The 19,164-nt window shown below is 36.7% G+C and overlaps 1 protein-coding gene across 3 annotated transcripts in view; it reads right to left on the bottom strand.

Annotated features, from left to right (window-relative positions):
- Positions 1–19,164, bottom strand: part of CAB39 (calcium binding protein 39) — an 85,984-nt gene that overhangs the window by 42,466 nt on the left and 24,354 nt on the right. For all 3 annotated transcript variants that reach the window (XM_012749411.3, XM_012749413.3, XM_012749412.3), the window contains exon 2: positions 9,040–9,196. In XM_012749411.3, the coding sequence (XP_012604865.1) occupies positions 9,040–9,153 (114 nt within the window). In that variant the 5' untranslated portion in view covers positions 9,154–9,196. The remainder of the gene's footprint in view (positions 1–9,039; positions 9,197–19,164) is intronic.

Here is a 19,164-nt window from a genome sequence, read left to right as displayed (position 1 = left end):
AATAGAAAGAAATTAATTGGCCAACTAATATATATATATATACAAAAAAAAAATTAATAAAAAATAAATAAATAAAAATAAAGCTGCTATGAGCATTTACAGCCAAGTCTTTATGTGGATATACAATTCTTGTTCTCTTGGGTAAAATCTTACAGGAGTGGAATGGTTAGATCATATAGTTGGCTCAAGTTTAGTTTTTAAAAAACTGCCAAATTGTTTTCCAAAGTGGTTGTACCATCTTATATTCCCACCAGCAGTTCCAGTTGTCTGCATCCTCATCAACATTTGGTAGAGTATTTTCAATTTTAACCATTCTAATAGCTGTGTGGTAGTATCTCATTATGGTTTCATATTGCAATTCCCTAATAATTAACGATTAACATCTTTTCAAATGCCTATATGTATATGGTATCTGCATATCTCCTTTGGTGAAGCGTATATACAAATCTCTCGTCCACTTTTTACTGGATTGTTTTCTTAAGTTTTCAGAGCTCTTTATATATTTTGGATGCAATCTTTTATCATATATCTACTTTGTAAAGATTTCTCAGAGCCACTCTAGCTTTCTTTTGATGAGTATTAAAGTATATCTTCTTCCATTTTTTTACTTTTTATTTACTTGTTTTGTTATCTGTAAAGTATATTTCTTATAGGCAATACATAGTGGGGACTTTTTTGTCCAATCTGACAATCTCTGCCTTTAAATGAGGTGTTCAGAGCATTTATATTTAGTGTGATTATTAAAACAGTACATTTGAGTCTATCATCTTGCTACCTGTTTTCTATGTCCCATCTGTTATTTAATCCTTTTCTTTTTTATCTGCCTTTTAGATAATCAAACATTTTTAATGATTGTTTTATTTTCTTCATTGCATCTAGTAAATTTTTTTAGATTGAATACCATACTTTTATCTGTACTGTGTTTTATTTGTTAATATTATACATTCCCTCCAACCACTGCCCCACTACCCCTAGCTAACTGACCCTTCCTTGGACCTTGATTCAGTCACCCATAGAATTTGCTATCCTCCTGAATTTTTGTCATTCACAAACTCTGCTAATTAAGCCTTTTAACTCTCATATAAGCACAATAAATGTCAGTTTATAGATGAGTACTATATCTTGTATATCCACCAAAACCAACAAGCTCAGTGATTTAATCATCAGATCCATTGGGTATAATTATTTATCTAATTGTAGAAAATGTCCCCTGATTATCCTTACCTATAGGGGAAGAAAATAAACTATAAAACTATATGGACAACACTAGGACCAGCAGTGTAGATCTCTTGAGAAAAGTCATTTATTTTACTAATTCTGTGGGTTGTAGCAGTAAAAAGGAAATATGATACAGTACTTGGCTACTATCACAGAATCCAGAGAAGATACCTGGCTATGGTACTCTCTAAGTCACAAACTCAATATACAAATTGTGACAATATCCTTAGCAAAATGTTTTGTCTAATTCAGCAGATATTAAGAATTTAGAAGAAAATAAATAAGGTGGCACTGTTTCATGTTAGCTCTTTCTATTCCATTTTCAATAAATACAACTATTTACTGAGCTCTATCTTTGAAGGCTTATATTCTAAAATAATAAAATATAGTTAAGTATATTTTACAGGGAAATAGAGCATGATAAGGGAGAATAGGAGTGCCATAGGGCAGGCATGTATTTTAAATAGGGGGTTGGGTGAAAAGTAGTATTTGAACAAAGACTTGAAAAAGACAGGGAGTCCACCAAGTAGAGAGCTGGGGAAAGAACATTCCAGGCAAATAAAACAGCCAAACACAAAGGCCTATAGGCATCAGTGTGAATGGAGCACAAGAGGAAAGGAGGCCAATGTGGGAAGAGTATTAGGAGAAGAGATGGCTAACATCACAGGCCTGACTGTCCAGGGAAGGAGTCAGCATTTATATTTCTGCAAAAGGGCAGATAGTTAACATTTTAGGCACTTGAATGTTTACAGCAGCACAATTCACAATTGCAAAGATGTAGAAACAACTGAAATGCCCATCAATACATGAGTGGATTAATAAAATGTGGTATATGTGGAGTACATACACCATGGAGTACTACTTAGCCACAAAAAATAATGGTGATCTAGCACCTCTCGTATTATCCTGGATAGTGCTGGAACCCATTCTACTAAGTGAAATATCACAAGAATGGAAAAACAAGCACCACATGTACTCACCATCAAATTGGTATTAATAGATCAACACTTATGTGCACATATAGTATTAATATCCATTAGGTGTCAGGCAGGCGGGAGGGGAGCGGAGGGGATGGGTATATTCACACCTGATGGCTGTGGGGCACACTGTCTATGGGATAGACATGCCTGAAGTTCTGACTCTGGCGAGGCAAAGGCAATATATGTAAGCTAAACATTTGTACCCCTGTAATATGCTGAAAAAAATTTTTTAGGCTTTGCAGGCCATATAAGGTCTCTGTCACATATACTTCTTTTTTAACCAACCTTTTAAAAATGTAAAAACCATTCTTAGCTCATGAGACTTACAAAAATAGGCCTAGGCAGGATTTGCCTGTAGGACTTACTTTAGGCCCCTATTAGGACTTTGACTTTTACTCTAAGGAAAATATTTGACTCGTTTTCAAAGAATCACCATGGTTGTAGGGAGACAAGGGAGACCAGTTAGAAGGACACTACAGTAATCCAGAACAGATATAATGATCGCCTAGACTATGGTGTAACAAGGAAAATGGGGAGAAGTGGTTATATTCTGAATTTTTAAATTTTTTTTTTTCTCAGATGAAGTAGATGGATTTGGGGAATGAGAAAAAAGTCATGGATGACTCTTAAGACCTTTGGCCTGAAACACTGGAAGACAGATTTCTGTTAACCATAAGTGTGAAGAATGTGAGTGGAATAGGTTTTGATGTGTGTGTTTTGCTTCAAAAGAGAGTAGAATTTCTATTTGTTAAGTTTCAAAAAAGATCCTGCTGTGATCTAAATAGAGTTGCTTTAAGGATAAAATTAATTTGGAAAGAAATGGCATGTTAACTATGTTCTATCTTTACAGCTGATAACACAGACCAAGTATTCTTTTGTGTCTCAGAATAAGGTTCTGTAGTTTCCTGCATATAGGTTCAGCACTCTTTCTCATGAAAGTGTTCCTGGACATCTTATACTTTTTTTGTTATTGTTGTTATAGTGAACAAGAGACTCTATTATAAAATTATAATTTCTAGATAGTTATAGTTGGCATTTAGGGAAGCTACAAATATTCTATTCATTTAGCCATCCTAAAAAACTCTCATATTCCCTTTGATTCTCTTGCATTTTATAAACATTTATGAATAGCTCAACACTGTAACTTTCCCTCTTTATTTGCAATAGCCGTATTTTCTATTTCTAAAACATTTCTTTATGCATTGGCTAGAATTTCAAGAACAATGCTAATCAACAGGTAGGAAGACACCCTGGTTTAATGGACTACTGTCAGGTTTTCAGTATGATATCGAAGTTGTTTTCATGTTTTTAATTTAGTGACCAGATTTTCATCTTTCCATTGTTTTCAGGTCTTTCAGTTCCCTCTTATTCACCATTTGCATTAGTTGCTACTTCCTTTTGAGTCTGATAAGAAAGAAATTCCAGGGTTTTCCCCTCCTAGTCTTAATGTATTTTGGCATAAGTAATTTACACAAATTGTTCTTCAGAGTTGTCCCCTTCTTTTGAATTGAAATTTACTTTTCGTAAATTCAACTATTTTTCTTTGTTTTGTTTATCCTAATGGCAGGAGGTCTACCCTTGTTTAATGCTGGTTTGGAGCAGCAGTTCTCAACCTCAGAATTACTTACTGACATTTTTGGCCAGGTAATCCTTTGTTGTATGGGGTGGGGTATATTATTTACTCCATGTTTAGCAGCATCTCTGGCCTGTGGTAACTAGATGCCAGTAGCAACCCTCCCCTAGTGTTACAACCAAAAATGTCTCCTGACATTAAAAGTGTCCTCTTTGAGGGCAAAAGTGTCCCTGGTTGAAAAAATTCATTGATTTAGTCAAGAAGATGACGTGGATTCCATCAGACTAAACTTGCCTTCTATCACTGTAGGACTCATTTCCAATGTCACCTTCTTGAGACTTTCCCCATACAACCCATGTAAATTAGGACATTCCCCCTACCTGCAAGCCACCCACCCAGCCACCCACACATCTTCCATTAACTATCAGAGTACACTTCAAAGTATGGTCCCTTAAGGTCTGTAAGGTCAAACTGTTTTTATATGAGTACTAAGACATTATTTGCTTTTTCCCCACTGTACTGCTATTTGCATTGATGGTGCCGACACCCTGGCATGAATCAAAGCAGTGACACCAAACTGTAATAGCAGTCACTGCAGTCTTCATCACCATGTACTAAGCTAAAAAAGAAAGCCAGTGTCACTTAAAAATGCTCATGAAGCAGCAGTAAAGAATTAATTTTATTAAATGTTGACCTATGAGTACACATACATATTTTTAATATTTGGTGTGACAAATGGGGAGTATATATAAAGTACCTTTGGCTCCTTATAAAACATGACAGATTGCCTAAAAGAAAAGTACTTGTATGACTGAACTTTAAGTTAACTAGCCACTCTTTTACAGAATATCATTTGTACTTGGAAGAAAAACTGACAAAGTACTCAGACTTGAATATTTGGCAGATGTTTTCTCAAAAATGAATGAAGTGAACCTATTAGGATAATATTAGTAGACAACCTACCTACACAAAGCTTTTTTAGGTCCTCAATAAATTAAGAGTGTAAAAGGGATGCTGAGACCAAAAAGTTTAAAAGTGTGCTCTATCATCACATCAGTCCATTTTATTGTTTTTGTAACACTACCATCTGAAATTCTTGTTCAGTTATATGTTTACCTGTTTATCGTCCATCTTTCTCAATTAGAATGAAAACTCCAAAAGAGTAGAGACCTTGACCATCTTACTGAGCAACATATTCCTAGTGCCTAAAATTGTAATCAGCACACAGTAGGTATTCAATGTTATTTTGACAAACAGAATGTATTTAATGTGTGGATAGTATATTTAGGCACAGACAAAAGAAGATGGATCATTTTTAATTTATGGTACACATTATCCTTTCAGAAATTAGCAGTTTCAGGATATGGATAAAGGAACTCACAGCTGAAGGCAGTTCCAGCAGACAGGTATCATGTCCATTCTGTGGAGTCTGCTCTTTCCCTCACGTTGCCTCTTTAGCCCAGGTACTAGTCATAGGTGCCATCCCTGCTTCCTACTAGCTGTAGCTGCCCCCACCTCATGGAAACACTGGAGACTGTGAGGACTGCTAAGTGCTTCCTGAAGTTGTACACGTCCAACAGTGTACTCCTACTCTCTGAGTTAGCAGTTGTGAACGTGGTTCAGTCAAACATCCCCACTAACTTCCTGAGGACCCTTGTGTCTGGTTTTTGGAACTAGACTTTTCATATTTTTATATTCCACTGGCAAATAAGATGGTAGAGAACTCAAATCTTGGGTTTACAATACCACTTACCTTACCCAGAAGTTCTCTCAGAATCTATATTCCCTTATTACAAATTGGTTCAATTAGCCTGGTTTCCCAGTCCAAAGGGCATTAGAAACATTGAACAGAAGGAGAAAATGAAAGGAAGCTGGATAAGGATAAGATCAGCCAGCAGCACATACCAAAAGATCACAATAAAATAATAAAGCCAAACACAGACAAAGGAGAAATGCTAAGTCATAAGCACAGAAGCTGGGAGCATTTAGAGTAGGAATAATCAGGAATATACTCCTCAAACTCACCTGAAGGCACCCATACTACACTGCAGTATAATATTTATAATGAGAATCCCAAATCAAACAATGATTATGACATTCTATCTAAGAAGTAAAGACAGCATCAAATATTTCTGAGGATTTCAAAGCAAAAATAAAACAGAAAGACAAAAATATTTTAAATTCAGCCAGGTGTGGTGGCTCACGACTGTAATGCCAATACTTTCAGAGCCCAAGGCAGGAGAATCAGTTGAGGCTGGAAGTTCAAGACCACACTGGGCAACATAGCAAGATCCCATCTCTAAAAAAAATTTAAAGATTAGCTGGGCATGGTGGTGTGCACCTGAAGTCCTAGCTATTTCAGGGCCTGCGGCAGGAGGATTGCTTGAGTCCAGAAGTTTAGACCCAGTCTCTTAAAAAAAATACACGCACAAACACACATCATATATATATTTTTTAAATCCTCTTCCATCCCTCTCTAGACTCAAAGGACAAATTTTAGCTGAGGATAAACAGCTAAAATTGTTAGAATAACAATTTCTGTGAGAGTTATTTAACAGTAGAAAGCTATATAGAATAGTATATAGCATGCTACATTTTGTGTACAAAAAGAAGAAAATAAGAATGTGTTCGTATTTCTTTTATCTGGATAAAGAAATACAAGAAAGTAATAAAGTAGTTATCCATCAGGTGAGAAGGAGAATGGGGTGGGAACCATATTTCTCAATGTTTACTTTTTGATTTGTGAACTATGGAACTACACTGCATTTAATTTATACCAAAGGCAAAATTCTTCTTAATTACAAAGAATTTTAAAAACAAGCTTTAATATATTAAATTTTATCTACAGCTTTTATTGTAGATATGCAAGAAACTGTCTAGAATTTCTATGGAAGATCTAAAGTTGACGTACAGAAAATTTTACAAATTGTAGATTGCATCCAATAAAAGAAAAATATATAAACTCAATAGCCTATAATTAGAAATCTTAATCCCATGAGTGTGTTCTTTTCCTTGTCAGAACATAGGTAAATACAGAGTCTTAGACTTACAAAAATGGTGGTAGTTAAGTAGTCTAACCTTCATTCCAAGACAGAAAACCTCCTAAAGAAAAGATAAGGTGGATTGGATTTCATTCTAATCAAACACTGGTTCAATAAACAGCAGGCATCTAGCCCATGACAGTAAGGTACTATGGGGGGGGGGTACATGTAGGCCAGAAATGACACACGGGTCAAAGAACTCATGGCCAAGTAAGGGAGACAAAAATACAGCAAAAACAAAATCAGGTTGAAGATGGCAGCATTTTATGATGTTTTCCAGAGAGGTGCCCAAATGGTAGAGAATTTATTTAAGGGGGACAAGGTTTGGAAAGGAGAGTGAATATTCTGGGAAGTCATCTTGGAAAAAGAAATGTATGGCGTAGTACAGAGGAATTGAGGTTTTGTTGGAAATGGGACGAGGGTGAACAAGATTTCAGGCAGAGGGAACAAGACAAAGGCATTAAAAACAGTATATGGTTAATTTAATTCAGTTGAGACTGCTGGAGCCTACAGAGTAAGAGAGAGAAGGATTACAGGTTGAACAACCCTAACAGGAGAATCTGAAATGCTCCAAAATCCCAAACTTTTTGAGCACTGACTTGATGCAACAAGTGGAAAATTCCACACCTGACCTCATGTGACAGGTTGCAGTCAAAACGCAGGCACACAACAATGAAGATGACATTAACACTGGCAGAAAAAGTGTCTATAAATGACATAGTGAAAATGTGTGATGAGCTTACTGAAGGACTAGAGCAATATGCATTCATAATAGAAGAAGAAATCATGTCAGCTTATAAAATCAAAGAGAGTTCTAGGACAAACATCACTGTTAATGAGGCAGATAACTCTGGAGGAAACATTTTAAAAAGCCATTAAGCAGAATGCCTCTGCATTCTTGGAGGACCCACTTCCTGGTCCTTCAACTGCTTCTAAAGTTTCTTCTCATCTAAAAAAATAAAATACAGTGTCTAGTAACTTTTTAATAAAAACACAGCATTGTAGGTGGAGACAAAAAGTCTGCCCTTGTTTTTTGGTGCTGTTAACAGCCACTACAGCTATTCTAATGATGCTGCTGTGCTTAGTTACCCTGGACACATTGTTTTTTCACAGTATTAATGGTACATCATATATTTTACTGTTAAGTAATTATGTTATGTACGTAAGTATAAGAAAATGACTATTTACTGGAAGCATATAAACTCAGTGGGTAGCTGAGATAGTGTCATCTTTGCTTTCTGATGGTTCAATGTACACAAACTTTATTTCATGCACAAATTTGTTTAAAATATTATAAAAAATTACCTTCAGCCTGTGTGTATAAGGTATATATGAAACACAAACGAATTTCATGTTTGGATTTAGGTCCCATACCCAAGACATCTAGTTTTACATATATATATGCAAATATTCTAAAAATCTGAAAAAATCCAAAACACTTCTGGTCCCATGCATTTTGGATAAGTGATACTCAGTACAATTTACCTATAAAAGCAAAGACCAGATCACGAAGGGTCTTGTGTGTTATGGGAGAAGTCTCCACTGATGAAATAAAGCAGGGAAGATATTTTAGAAAGTTCAGTAAGAAGGCTATTGCTAAGGTCCACAAAGAGTATGATGATCTTCTGCAAGAAGAAATGGAAGTCAGAATTCATTCATAAATGGTTTAGGAAGCTCAACAATATTTAGTGAAAAATGATGTTTTAGGGAACGGGGGCAAGACACAATTGGGATGGAAGTCAGGCACTGGACTGGGATGACTGGGTAGATGGAGGTACTTGGCATGGACACAGAGAATGCAGAAAGAAAACCAGGAGAGGAATCTTCCCAGGAAGCCTGCCAGTGGAAACACTGATTATAAGAATCAGAAGATTAACACTGGGGCTCTTATCAAAAAAAAAAAAAAAAAAAAAAAAAAATAAAAAAAAAAAATAAAAAAAAAAAAATAAAAGAATCAGAAGACATACTTCAAGAATGAAATAAATAATTTAAATAAACTTGGAAACCTAAATTGAAAAACTGAGAAAAAAGTTAGAAATATTTTGTTAGATGGAAGTACAGAAGAAAACTTTGTATTTCAGCGGCATTATATGCTACTTTAGGACTCCATTTTAAAAACCCCAAATAAACCCAAATTGGGATTTATTTTTTAAAGTTACCTCATAATTTGTCTTGCACTTGCTCCTAATTAAGAGATTTCAAATATAAATAAAGCCAAAATACATACCTTCTCTGCTTTTTTGTCAGAAATGTCTTGCTTTTCCAGAACAGCCATGCTCTCTTTCAGGTTCTTCACAATGTCTGCTGGAGATTTGTGAGACTTCCCGAACGGGAACGGCATGGCGGCAGCGCCAGAGGCCTCCGCTGCACTCTGCCTGCTCTACCTGCAACACAGCATGAAGCTCATGTGAGAAAAAAGCGGGATTAACAGACGACATACTTTCTAAATCCTATCTTGGGAAAGAAAACCAGTGTTTAAGAAAGCCATTTTAAAAATCAGCAGGAACAGGGACACCCACTAACATACACAAGAAATGATAATACAGAAATGTCTTAGAATTATAGAATACCTTGTTACTTTTCAAAACACATTTTTTTCCTTTTCATTCAAATCATCTGCTCTCCTAATCACCCATGTGAGGAACACGCTGATTGATGCTGCTGACGTAGGTGATGTCTACAGCAGCTACCACTCACAGGGCAGCTACTACTGCCAGGCATGATGCTAAGCACTTTAATTCATCAGCTCATGGAATCTTTTCAAACAATCCCAAGGGACATTATTTTTCCCTTTTAGTGGTGAAGTTTAGCAAGGTTGAGAATCAGGCTTAAGGTACTAAGTGGTAAAACAAGCTCAGGTCTGTCTTGATCCAAAGCGTCCTACCACACTGTCCCTCCAATTAATAGGTATCTCTGTCTTATAATTGAGGAGACTGAGGCAGAAAGCTAGGTAAGGAGCTTAGTCAAACAGCAGTGGCAACAGGTGTACTACTTAGGTCTCTCCAGATGCTTTTCCCCCAGCGTTCACGCTGCTTCTCCTAAGCATTAAACACACACACACACACTTCCTCCTAGTCAGTCACAGGGGCTCAGAGCTGGAGAGAACCTTGGACGGCACTCTGGACAACTCTCCCATCAGATCTTGCAATCCTTTATGTGGCAGTTTCAACATGTACTTTCTGCATGGATGTGACCATCTCCTATGAAAGAACTCACTGGATAAAACCCTGGGGATAACGAACTTTTGGAAGTTCTTAATTTTTTGTGGGCAGTAGAGAACATTTCAACCACATAAACCATAATATTACATCATCCAAAAGGAGGACATGCAACTATCCCAAGAAGCCACTATGAAAAAATGAAGTTAACAAGACAAACAATGGAAGTGACTTGGGAACACACTGGCAGTTATAATTTTTCACTAAATAAACTAAAAGAGGTTAAACTCATAGGCATCAAATGCCCTCATATCAGACATCAAAAAGTAACACTTTTCAGAAAAACCCTATGGATCACTTAAGTCAGTGGTTTGCAAACTGTGAGTTGCAACCTCCTATATTTACCTATTCCAAGTGCTCCTCACACACACCAAAGTAGGAAGAGGTAGGTCTCAGACACCCCAATATAAACACAAAAATATCTCCATTGCATGGTATCACCACACTTCTTTTGAACTTTGCCTAAGATTTCATTTGAAGAAAGAACTTGAATGTTTTTTCCCTAATGTTTGAGATAGAGTGACCTATATATCTGTTTACAGAGAATAAATGTTTAGGGGCAAGCATACAAATGAACACTAATGTTAATCCTACAATTAATTTATTTCTCAACATGTCTTGATGTGATCTGTTCTGACCAATCTCCATCCCCAAATATTGCCTATCTTACCTTCTGTCAGCTTGTAAATCCTTTTGTGATCAAATTACAACCACATTTTCATAATCAAAGAGAAATAGACTAATACAAGTCCTTGCCACAAGTTCTCAAAATTCAAGGATGCTTTAAATCCACTTCTAAATAACACTTCTATGACAAGAAGTTTGGACTGACTAGAGGGGAGTCACTCCCAACTAGTTATTAAATTATCTCTCTGATTATCCAGCTAGATGGGTGGGACACAAATCCTGGCTCATTCTTTTCCATTACATGTTTTTTTTTTTCCTTTGTTGGGGGACATACAGGTTGCTTCTCCACAAACACAATGGGTCACACTCATAATAAAGTTCTCTGAAAATATTATCTTTCCCATCTGTAAGTCTGCAAAGAATAGCAGTGATGTTATACATGTCAATGCTGGGTGGAGGGTGGGAATGTTTAATGGTATTTTGCAGGAAGTGTTACGGTGCTATGCAACAGGGATATTTTCAGCTCTGGCTCAACAGTGGAAGAGGTCACTTTCCAGGGTAAAGGAGATTTAAAAGTCCTATCACACACCAAATGCTGGTCACAGCAGAAAGAGTACAGTGCCAAAGAGAGCACACATATAAAATGCTTCTGAGTGGGAAAGGGGCAGTGTGATACAATTATTCCTCTTACTTAACATGCCAGGTAGCTAAGATTTTATAGAACATATGAATTTGTAAGACTGCACTCTGAGGAAATACAGTTAGTAACAAGTACCCAAAACAAGACATTCCTCAGCAGGATCCAATCACATTGGTGAAGTTATTCATGACATGCTCATATTCTCTCCTCTGCTTTGTAAGTCTTTTTTTATGATTTAGTTTTAAAAATGATTATTTATTTTCCCTTAAGTAAATATTTCTTATTTTTATTTATTTATTTTTTTGATTGGCTACATCTGTGGAATATTTCTTATTTTTAAATTGTAAGTGCAATAATTCTCAATAAATCCTTTATGTCCTCAAATTCACCAACTCTTAACACAGCTGCCCAAGATTTTGGTGGGCAAAACCAAGGAAATAACACTTCCTAAAACTTCTGCATTACAGAATTTGTTTCTTATGTCTAGGTTTGCCATGAAGTAAGCTTAACGCATTGGCTGCCAAACTAGAAAAAAAAAATTTGCCCTGGGCCATGGTGTTTTATTATGAAAATATTAAAAAAAATATTATAAAAATTATGAAAATAGCACAAAAACTTGGAAAACAAATTGATCCTTTCTAATTTAATGAAAAATGTGTTATTTTTTATTGTTTTCCATAAGTTACATGCAACTTGAAAAATAGTTCATGTGGCTCAAGGTAAAGAGATGTGTGAGTTACATATACTTCACGTGACCCCAGCCTGAAAACTAGCATGAGTTAAATACAACTCACATGGCAGTTAATATGTCAAATATCTTGATGTTTGGGTCAACAACAGACACCATACACAACAGTGGTGCTATAAGATTATAATGGAGCTGAAAAATTCCTGTCACCCCCGTGATTATTTGTGTTACAACTGCCTACAGTATTCAGTACAGTAACATGTAAAGGTTTATAACCTAGAAGCAATAGCTACACCATACAGCCTATGTGTGCAGCAGTCTATACCATCTGGGTTTGTGTAAGTACACTCTAAGGTGTTTGCACAAGGAATGTGCCTAACGACACATTTCTCAGAGGTGTCTTTGTCCTTAAGTGGTGCATGACTGTGCTAATGTATGCCACTCAGTGATCCAACCTTTACAATAACTGAAAATATAGAAAAACTTAGAATTAAAGAATAGCCCCTAAAAAGTGATGACCAAGTAGATAGATAATACATGAACACTGCTAAAAGGAAAAGTCATTCTTTAAGAAATAAAGCTCTTAATAAGCATGTTAGATTAATGTGCATAATGCTACTAAGATTTTGTGTTACTGAATTTAAAGCAGCTACTGAGGTAAAAACATCTGTCTTGATGCACTTTGTCTCACAAGCTATGTGGTAAAATCCCAGATGTCTTGTAAGTATGTTCATTAAAGACATGAAGACACCAAAACCATCAGTAAAAAGAGATTGAAGGTGTTACACCTCTGGGGAGCAGGAAAAGGATAGGAATTTGGTATTTTTTTCTTAGAAGCCTTTTTGGTAACTATTTGACTCCTTCAATTATACACATGTTAACTCTGGTAAACATACAAACTAAAGAAATCAGCGAATAAAATAAAAAAATCCACCCTTAATCCACAGAAAGTACTATCCATAAAACTTTCAAATGCAAGGCTGAATGGCACCTAGGTATGAAACCTATCCAATATGTTACACACACGCACACATAAACACAAAGCTAAAAGTGATATTTTCTATTTTATTCAATTACATTTTAAAAAATACATGAGTAACTAAATAGATTTCATGAATCACTAAGTGGTTTTAGTGATAATAAAGAGGAACAGGAAAATTTGAAACCAAATACTAAGTTAGTTTTAAAAAGAATTGAGCTTCATGCTTCAACTCTTGTTTTACTCTCCTTACTTGCAAAAAACAGGAGTTAATTCCTTCACAGAACAACATGTAACTTTCAGACAATGCTCAAATTACAGCAAGAGCACCTTTTTTTTAAGAATAGACTCTTAGGCCGCACTACTTTCTTCCAGGAATGAAGACAATGCCTTCCAAAGGGACTGGTCTTCCACCAAGCAGTACTATTCAGAATGCTCTGTGGCCTTGAAGAATGTTAAATGCACAGGTACATGTCTAAATTTTGGAAATGCCAATCCCAAGAGTATGGAGATGCCCAAGTTGGAGGTAGCAATAGTTCAATAAGGGTTAAGGTGGTTAAAGATATCTTTCACCATAACCATCTGCTTGCCTTTCTCATTTCCAGTTTATCATCAGCAGTATTTCCTTAGAGAAGTATTTGGGGGAATTGTAGAGGACAACAGCAACAAAAACTCACTGAGTAAGGCCCTTCCAATGACTTCCCATTGCCCTAAGAATAAAATCCAAATTCCTTACCATGGCCCTCTAGGCTTTAGTCATCTTCAGCTCACAGTACAACCTCTGGCCTTTATCCCAGAGGCCCAGACACGCTGATGTCCTTCCTGCTCCCTGAATATGCCAACTGCTTCTAAGGCAGAGTATCACATTTGCAAATATGGTACAATTGTAATTTTAAAGTCTGAATGGTGGGTATACGGGTTTTCATTGTTACTCAACTTTTCTGTATATTCAAAATTTTTCTTAATATTGTTTTAAAACAGCCTAAACTATGCTTTGGACATAACTGGACTTCATGAAGGAAATGAGCAGAAATATATATTACAAAAATCATTTTGCTTTCAAATACAATTTCCCCCGTCCCCTCAAAAAAAATGATTCATAATAAACCTCAGCAGGATTCCTTGGGCTGAGCCAAAATTATTAATGCAATTGGGACAAAGCCAGGCACTGCCAAGATTCTAAAGGGGGCTGTAGAAACCCACATGTACATTTCTCAAACAGAGAGTAGACTTGCTTTTGATGCAGTGTGCATGACTAGAGGCAAAAATTAATTTGAAAATAGGGGAGGAGGGATTTAACATATTACTTTTATATGAAATGAACACTGCATCTGCATGGACATTTAGCTCCCTGCTTCGCTTTCATGCACTGCTCTCTGCTAGCTGTTTTCCTCTCTCCCCAAATGCCCTTTTTCGCCTGCATCTATCTACCTACTTTTCTTTCTGCATTTAATTCAATGACTCATCTTTACTCCAATGTTGATGTCCTTCAAAGTTTCACCCTTGGCTGTCTCCCTACCCCATATTCCCTGTGAGTGATCTCATCTATTTCAACAATTTGAAATCTGTTTCTGGCCCAACCAATGGGCATTTCCAGCTGCTGTTCCCTATGAATATCTTCCAGGCAACCAAACCCCATCCAAGTCCATCTTCTTCTTCTATGTTTCCCTTCACAGTGAATGGATCCACTGTTCACCCAATCACTAAACTTGGTTGTCACAGTAGACTCCATTCACTTAAATCAGAATTCCAGTTAATTCTATTTTCAAAATTTCTTTCTCTACAGACGACACCCATTCCTTCCACACCAGCCAGGAGTTGTCAATGGGGCCAATATCACCTCTATAGGATGGATTACTATAGTCAGAATGTGTCCCAAAATTCACATGCTGGGAACCCCAATGCAAGTGTTGGGAGGTAGGACCTAACAGGAGGTATTTAGGTTATGAGGGCTCGGCCTTCAATGAACTGATTAATGTTGCTACAGAAAGGGCTTGCAGGAGTGGGTTGCTCTCTTCCACCACGTGAGGAACAAGTGTTTGTCCCATTTTTGACCTTCTGCCTTCCACCACGTGAGGATACAGCCCTCAGGAGACACTAGATGCTGGCACCTTGATCTTGAACTTAGTCTTTAGAACTGGGAGAAATAAGTTTCTATTCTTTATAAATTACCCAGACTCAGGTATTTTGGTACAGCAGCACAAATGGACTAAGACAAGAACATTCTGGAAAATTTGGTTGTTACAATGACTGGGACATTTACTGACCACTGAAATCATCATTTTTTTTTAAAGCATCGCTTTTCACACTGCTTTCACATAAATGCATCCTTTTGTTAGCTTCCATTAATACATCTTTTGGTTGGGGCTGAGGGAGTCAGAATAATGAGAGTCTATCTACTCTTGCATCTAAGTCCACTATTGAAAGTTAAACTTCTAGCTTTCAAAAAATGGTTATACTGTTCATTATGCAAAATTCAAACATTAAAGGATTACATAAGGTAAGAAGTGAAAACCACCTGCAAAGCCTATGGAGACAGTCATGATTAACAGTTTGGTATACATTCTCCTTTTAACTACTTCTTTATATTTAAATTTTTTACACTGGGAGTTTACAACTCTCTTCTCCAAAACAGATGGAGACCAGCTGATACTAGAAATGGTCACCTCTATCTCATACAGCACAAAGATATCAAATCACCATTCTGTTACATTAATATTCCTAAGAGTACAAAGCTCCACTCCAAGAAAGTGCTGGAGAATACAGAGGACACCCACTGGGAAAACAAAAGTCTACCCCATTAAAGTTAAGACTGTTAAGTACTACCCATCTTTTGCAATCTGATTGCTTTTGGCATCCATAACACACTCCTAATCATCCATGTATTGACAAACACTGAAAAGTAGTCAAAAGGCCTATGCCAGTCATTAGGACATTCATTCAAATACTATGGATTCACTACATGCCATAAACATAAGGCATCAAAAGAGTGCCTGCTCTCAAGACAACATTCTGGTGTGCATGGATGTGGGTGTATATGTTTAGAGACAATATTGAAAAACTGCTGAATCACAACACATTCCTAGGGAGCTAAGTTCATAAGACTATACCAACATATGTATAAGATCTGACTCATAAACTTCATGGTCAAATGCAAAAAGTGCAAACAAAGACAAAACCCACATAATAAGATTGTTGCCTAAAAGGAGTATTAATGTCCTTAATTAAGCAGTCACGAAAAGTGTGAAAATGTAGTACATGCACGAATCCATTTTTTAGATAAGCTGGCTCTAAGACCTAATCCCTTGCTTTCAGGGTTAATGTTACTTAATTCAAATAATTACTGAATATCTACAGATACTGTGTTAGGTGCTAGACTATATTTGGCAGTGCTGAGCAATTATATAAACCACAGTAGTTAATTACATGGGCTTTAAAAATAGCCTTGGTTCAAATCCTGGCTTCACTATGCTTTAATTGACTGACACTTTTCTAAGCCTCTTTCCTTATCTCTAAAATGGGGAAAACAATAGCTACTTCACAATGTGGTATAAGAATTAAATTACAGGTGTTTAAAGTTCTTAGCATAGCATCTGCATATGGTAAAATCTGCATAAATAGTAGTAGGGGACAGTTTCTCCCCCCTGCCTCTAAAGTCTGATTCATGACTATTTCCAGAACCAAAATGGGTAGATAAGGTATCTACCCACATAGACTATGTCACAATATAAAAGGGAATAAAATGAGTGACATTATCCTTTTTAAGCCTAGATCTGAAAGTCTTGATTCAGCTTTTCGATGGATGGGATGCATGCCCTTCTTAGCTTCAAGGAAGGTGTGATGACTTAGCTCCATTAAGATAAAACATGAGTAGCTTTAAGAAAAAGCCAAGCCAATTATCAAAGCCACCAAACATATAGCTCTAAATCAACTATGTCAAGATCAAAATCAAAACTTCAAGAGAATACAAGACATTGGAATGTGCTTCGCAATCAATATATCATGAACAGACTTTCAGGGGCTGAAGATGTTCAACAATGGATATTACATAGGACTAACAGCAAACTTCTTTTATAATCTAGATAGTAAATCAGATTGTCATAGTAGTGACAGCAGTAACAGCAATATTTAAAATAATGTAAGCTCTCTCATGTACAGTTTACAAAGCACTTCTCTGTTCAATCTCCCGCACCACCTCTCAATGACTTCTCATTTTACCCACTAAAATCTGAATTTCTGACCAAACCTACAAGGCTCCTTGTGATCTGCTCTTCTCTGTTCTCATCTGCTTTACTCTAGGCTGCAGTAATATTCTCTGGTTTGCCATTCCTCCACTAGGCCCAAGCACATTCACATGAAGAGCTTAGTCCAAATCACCATGACTCCCTCCCTCATTTCACTCATATTTCTGCTCAACTGACACCTAGTCAATAAGGCCTTCCCTAACCACTGTTTCCAATAGCACCTCTCCCACATTCTCATTTCCTTATCCTGCTTCACTGTCTTCCAGCATTTATCACCACATCCTGACATATACAGTTATGCACCACATAATGACATTTTGGTCAACAATAGGCCACATATAAAACAGTGGTCCCATAAGATTATAATACTGTACCCTATGATTGGACACGTTTAGATACACAGTTACATACCACTGTACCACCACTGCCTACAGTATTCAGTACAGTACCATGTTGTACAAGTTTGCAGCCTAGGAACAAAAGGCTATATCATATAGGCTAGGTGTGTAGCAGCCTATACCATTTAGGTTTGTGTTAAGTATACTCTTTGAGGTTTGTATGATGAAACTGCCTAATGACACTTCTCAGATCATATCCCCATCAACATCCCCAGCAACAAATGACTATATTTATGTCTCCCTTCTTGACCAAAAGGAGTCCCATGAAACAAGGACTTCGTCGGTTTCATTTCTTCACTGTGTATCCCCAGAAACTGGAATAGTGTGTGGTATCATCTTAGTCTGTTTCCTGTTGCTATTACACAATACCTGAGACTGGGTAATTTATAAAGAAGTTTATTTAACTCATAATTCCGGAGGCCGAGAGGTGTAAAATTGGGTGGCAGCATCTGGTCAGCTTCTGGTGAGGGCCTCATGCTGCATCATAACATGGTGGAGAAGCAGAAAGGAAAGTGCCATGTGAAAAGAAACCTGACAGGAGAGGTAGCCTCACTTTATAAAAACCCACTCTCCAGGTAACTAATCTAATCCTAAGAAAGTAAGAACTCACTCACATGAGAAAGGCATTAATTTCTCTTCACAACCTGATCACCTCTTGAAGACACGACCTCCCACTACTGCCACACTGGGGACTAAGCTCAACATGAGTTCTGGGGAGGATAAACCATATTCAAACCATAGCAGGATATACTTATAGAATATTTGTAGAATGAACTATTTATTTTGATCCTCAAACATTCCTAAGAGAAGTTCTATTATTTCTTCTCTACAGATGAGTAAACTAAGGTTCGAAAATATTGGATAATTTGTTAAAATATCATGAAGTTAGTAAAGTAAAAAAACTGGGATTTCAAACTAGGTTTTAACCAATTCTTAGCAGTATCTCTCAGGTTATCCAATATCCCTCATGCCACAATGAATATATTCATTATGTATCAGTAGCCTTAAAAATGTTTCTCTCTTAACCCAGCAATCCCATTTCTAAGAATGTATCCTAATAATCAAGTGCTTCTCTAAGATTTATGTACAAAGATGGCTACTAAATAGTTATTTAAAACAGTGGAAAAAGGAAAACAACCAGAATCCTCACAAAATATAACTGAATACTGCAAAATCATTTAAAAATCAATACTTCTGAAGATTTCTACCGATGTGAAAAAATACCCACAATTCCCCTTAAGTGGAAATACTTTGGATATAAAGTTGCATATATATATTATAATCCCATCTGTGATCTATATATGCAGAGGCATATGCTAAGAGAAAACATATCAAAGGCTAATAATGGGCCAGGCGTGGTGGCTCACACCTATAATCCTAGCACTCTGGGAGGCTGAGGTAGGAGAATCGCTTGAGGTCAGGAATTTGAGACCAGCCTGAGCAAGAGCAAGACCCCATCTCTACTAAAAATAGAAAGAAAATTAGCCGGACAATGAAGCATATACAGAAAAAATTAGCCAGGCATGGTGGTGCATGTCTGTAGTCTCAGCTAGTTAGG

This window comes from Microcebus murinus, chromosome 8, assembly GCF_040939455.1.
Source record: "Microcebus murinus isolate Inina chromosome 8, M.murinus_Inina_mat1.0, whole genome shotgun sequence".
Taxonomy (NCBI): Eukaryota; Metazoa; Chordata; class Mammalia; order Primates; family Cheirogaleidae; genus Microcebus; species Microcebus murinus.
The sequence above is the reverse complement of the archived record's forward strand: the minus strand, read 5'-3'. Positions and strand labels throughout refer to the sequence as shown.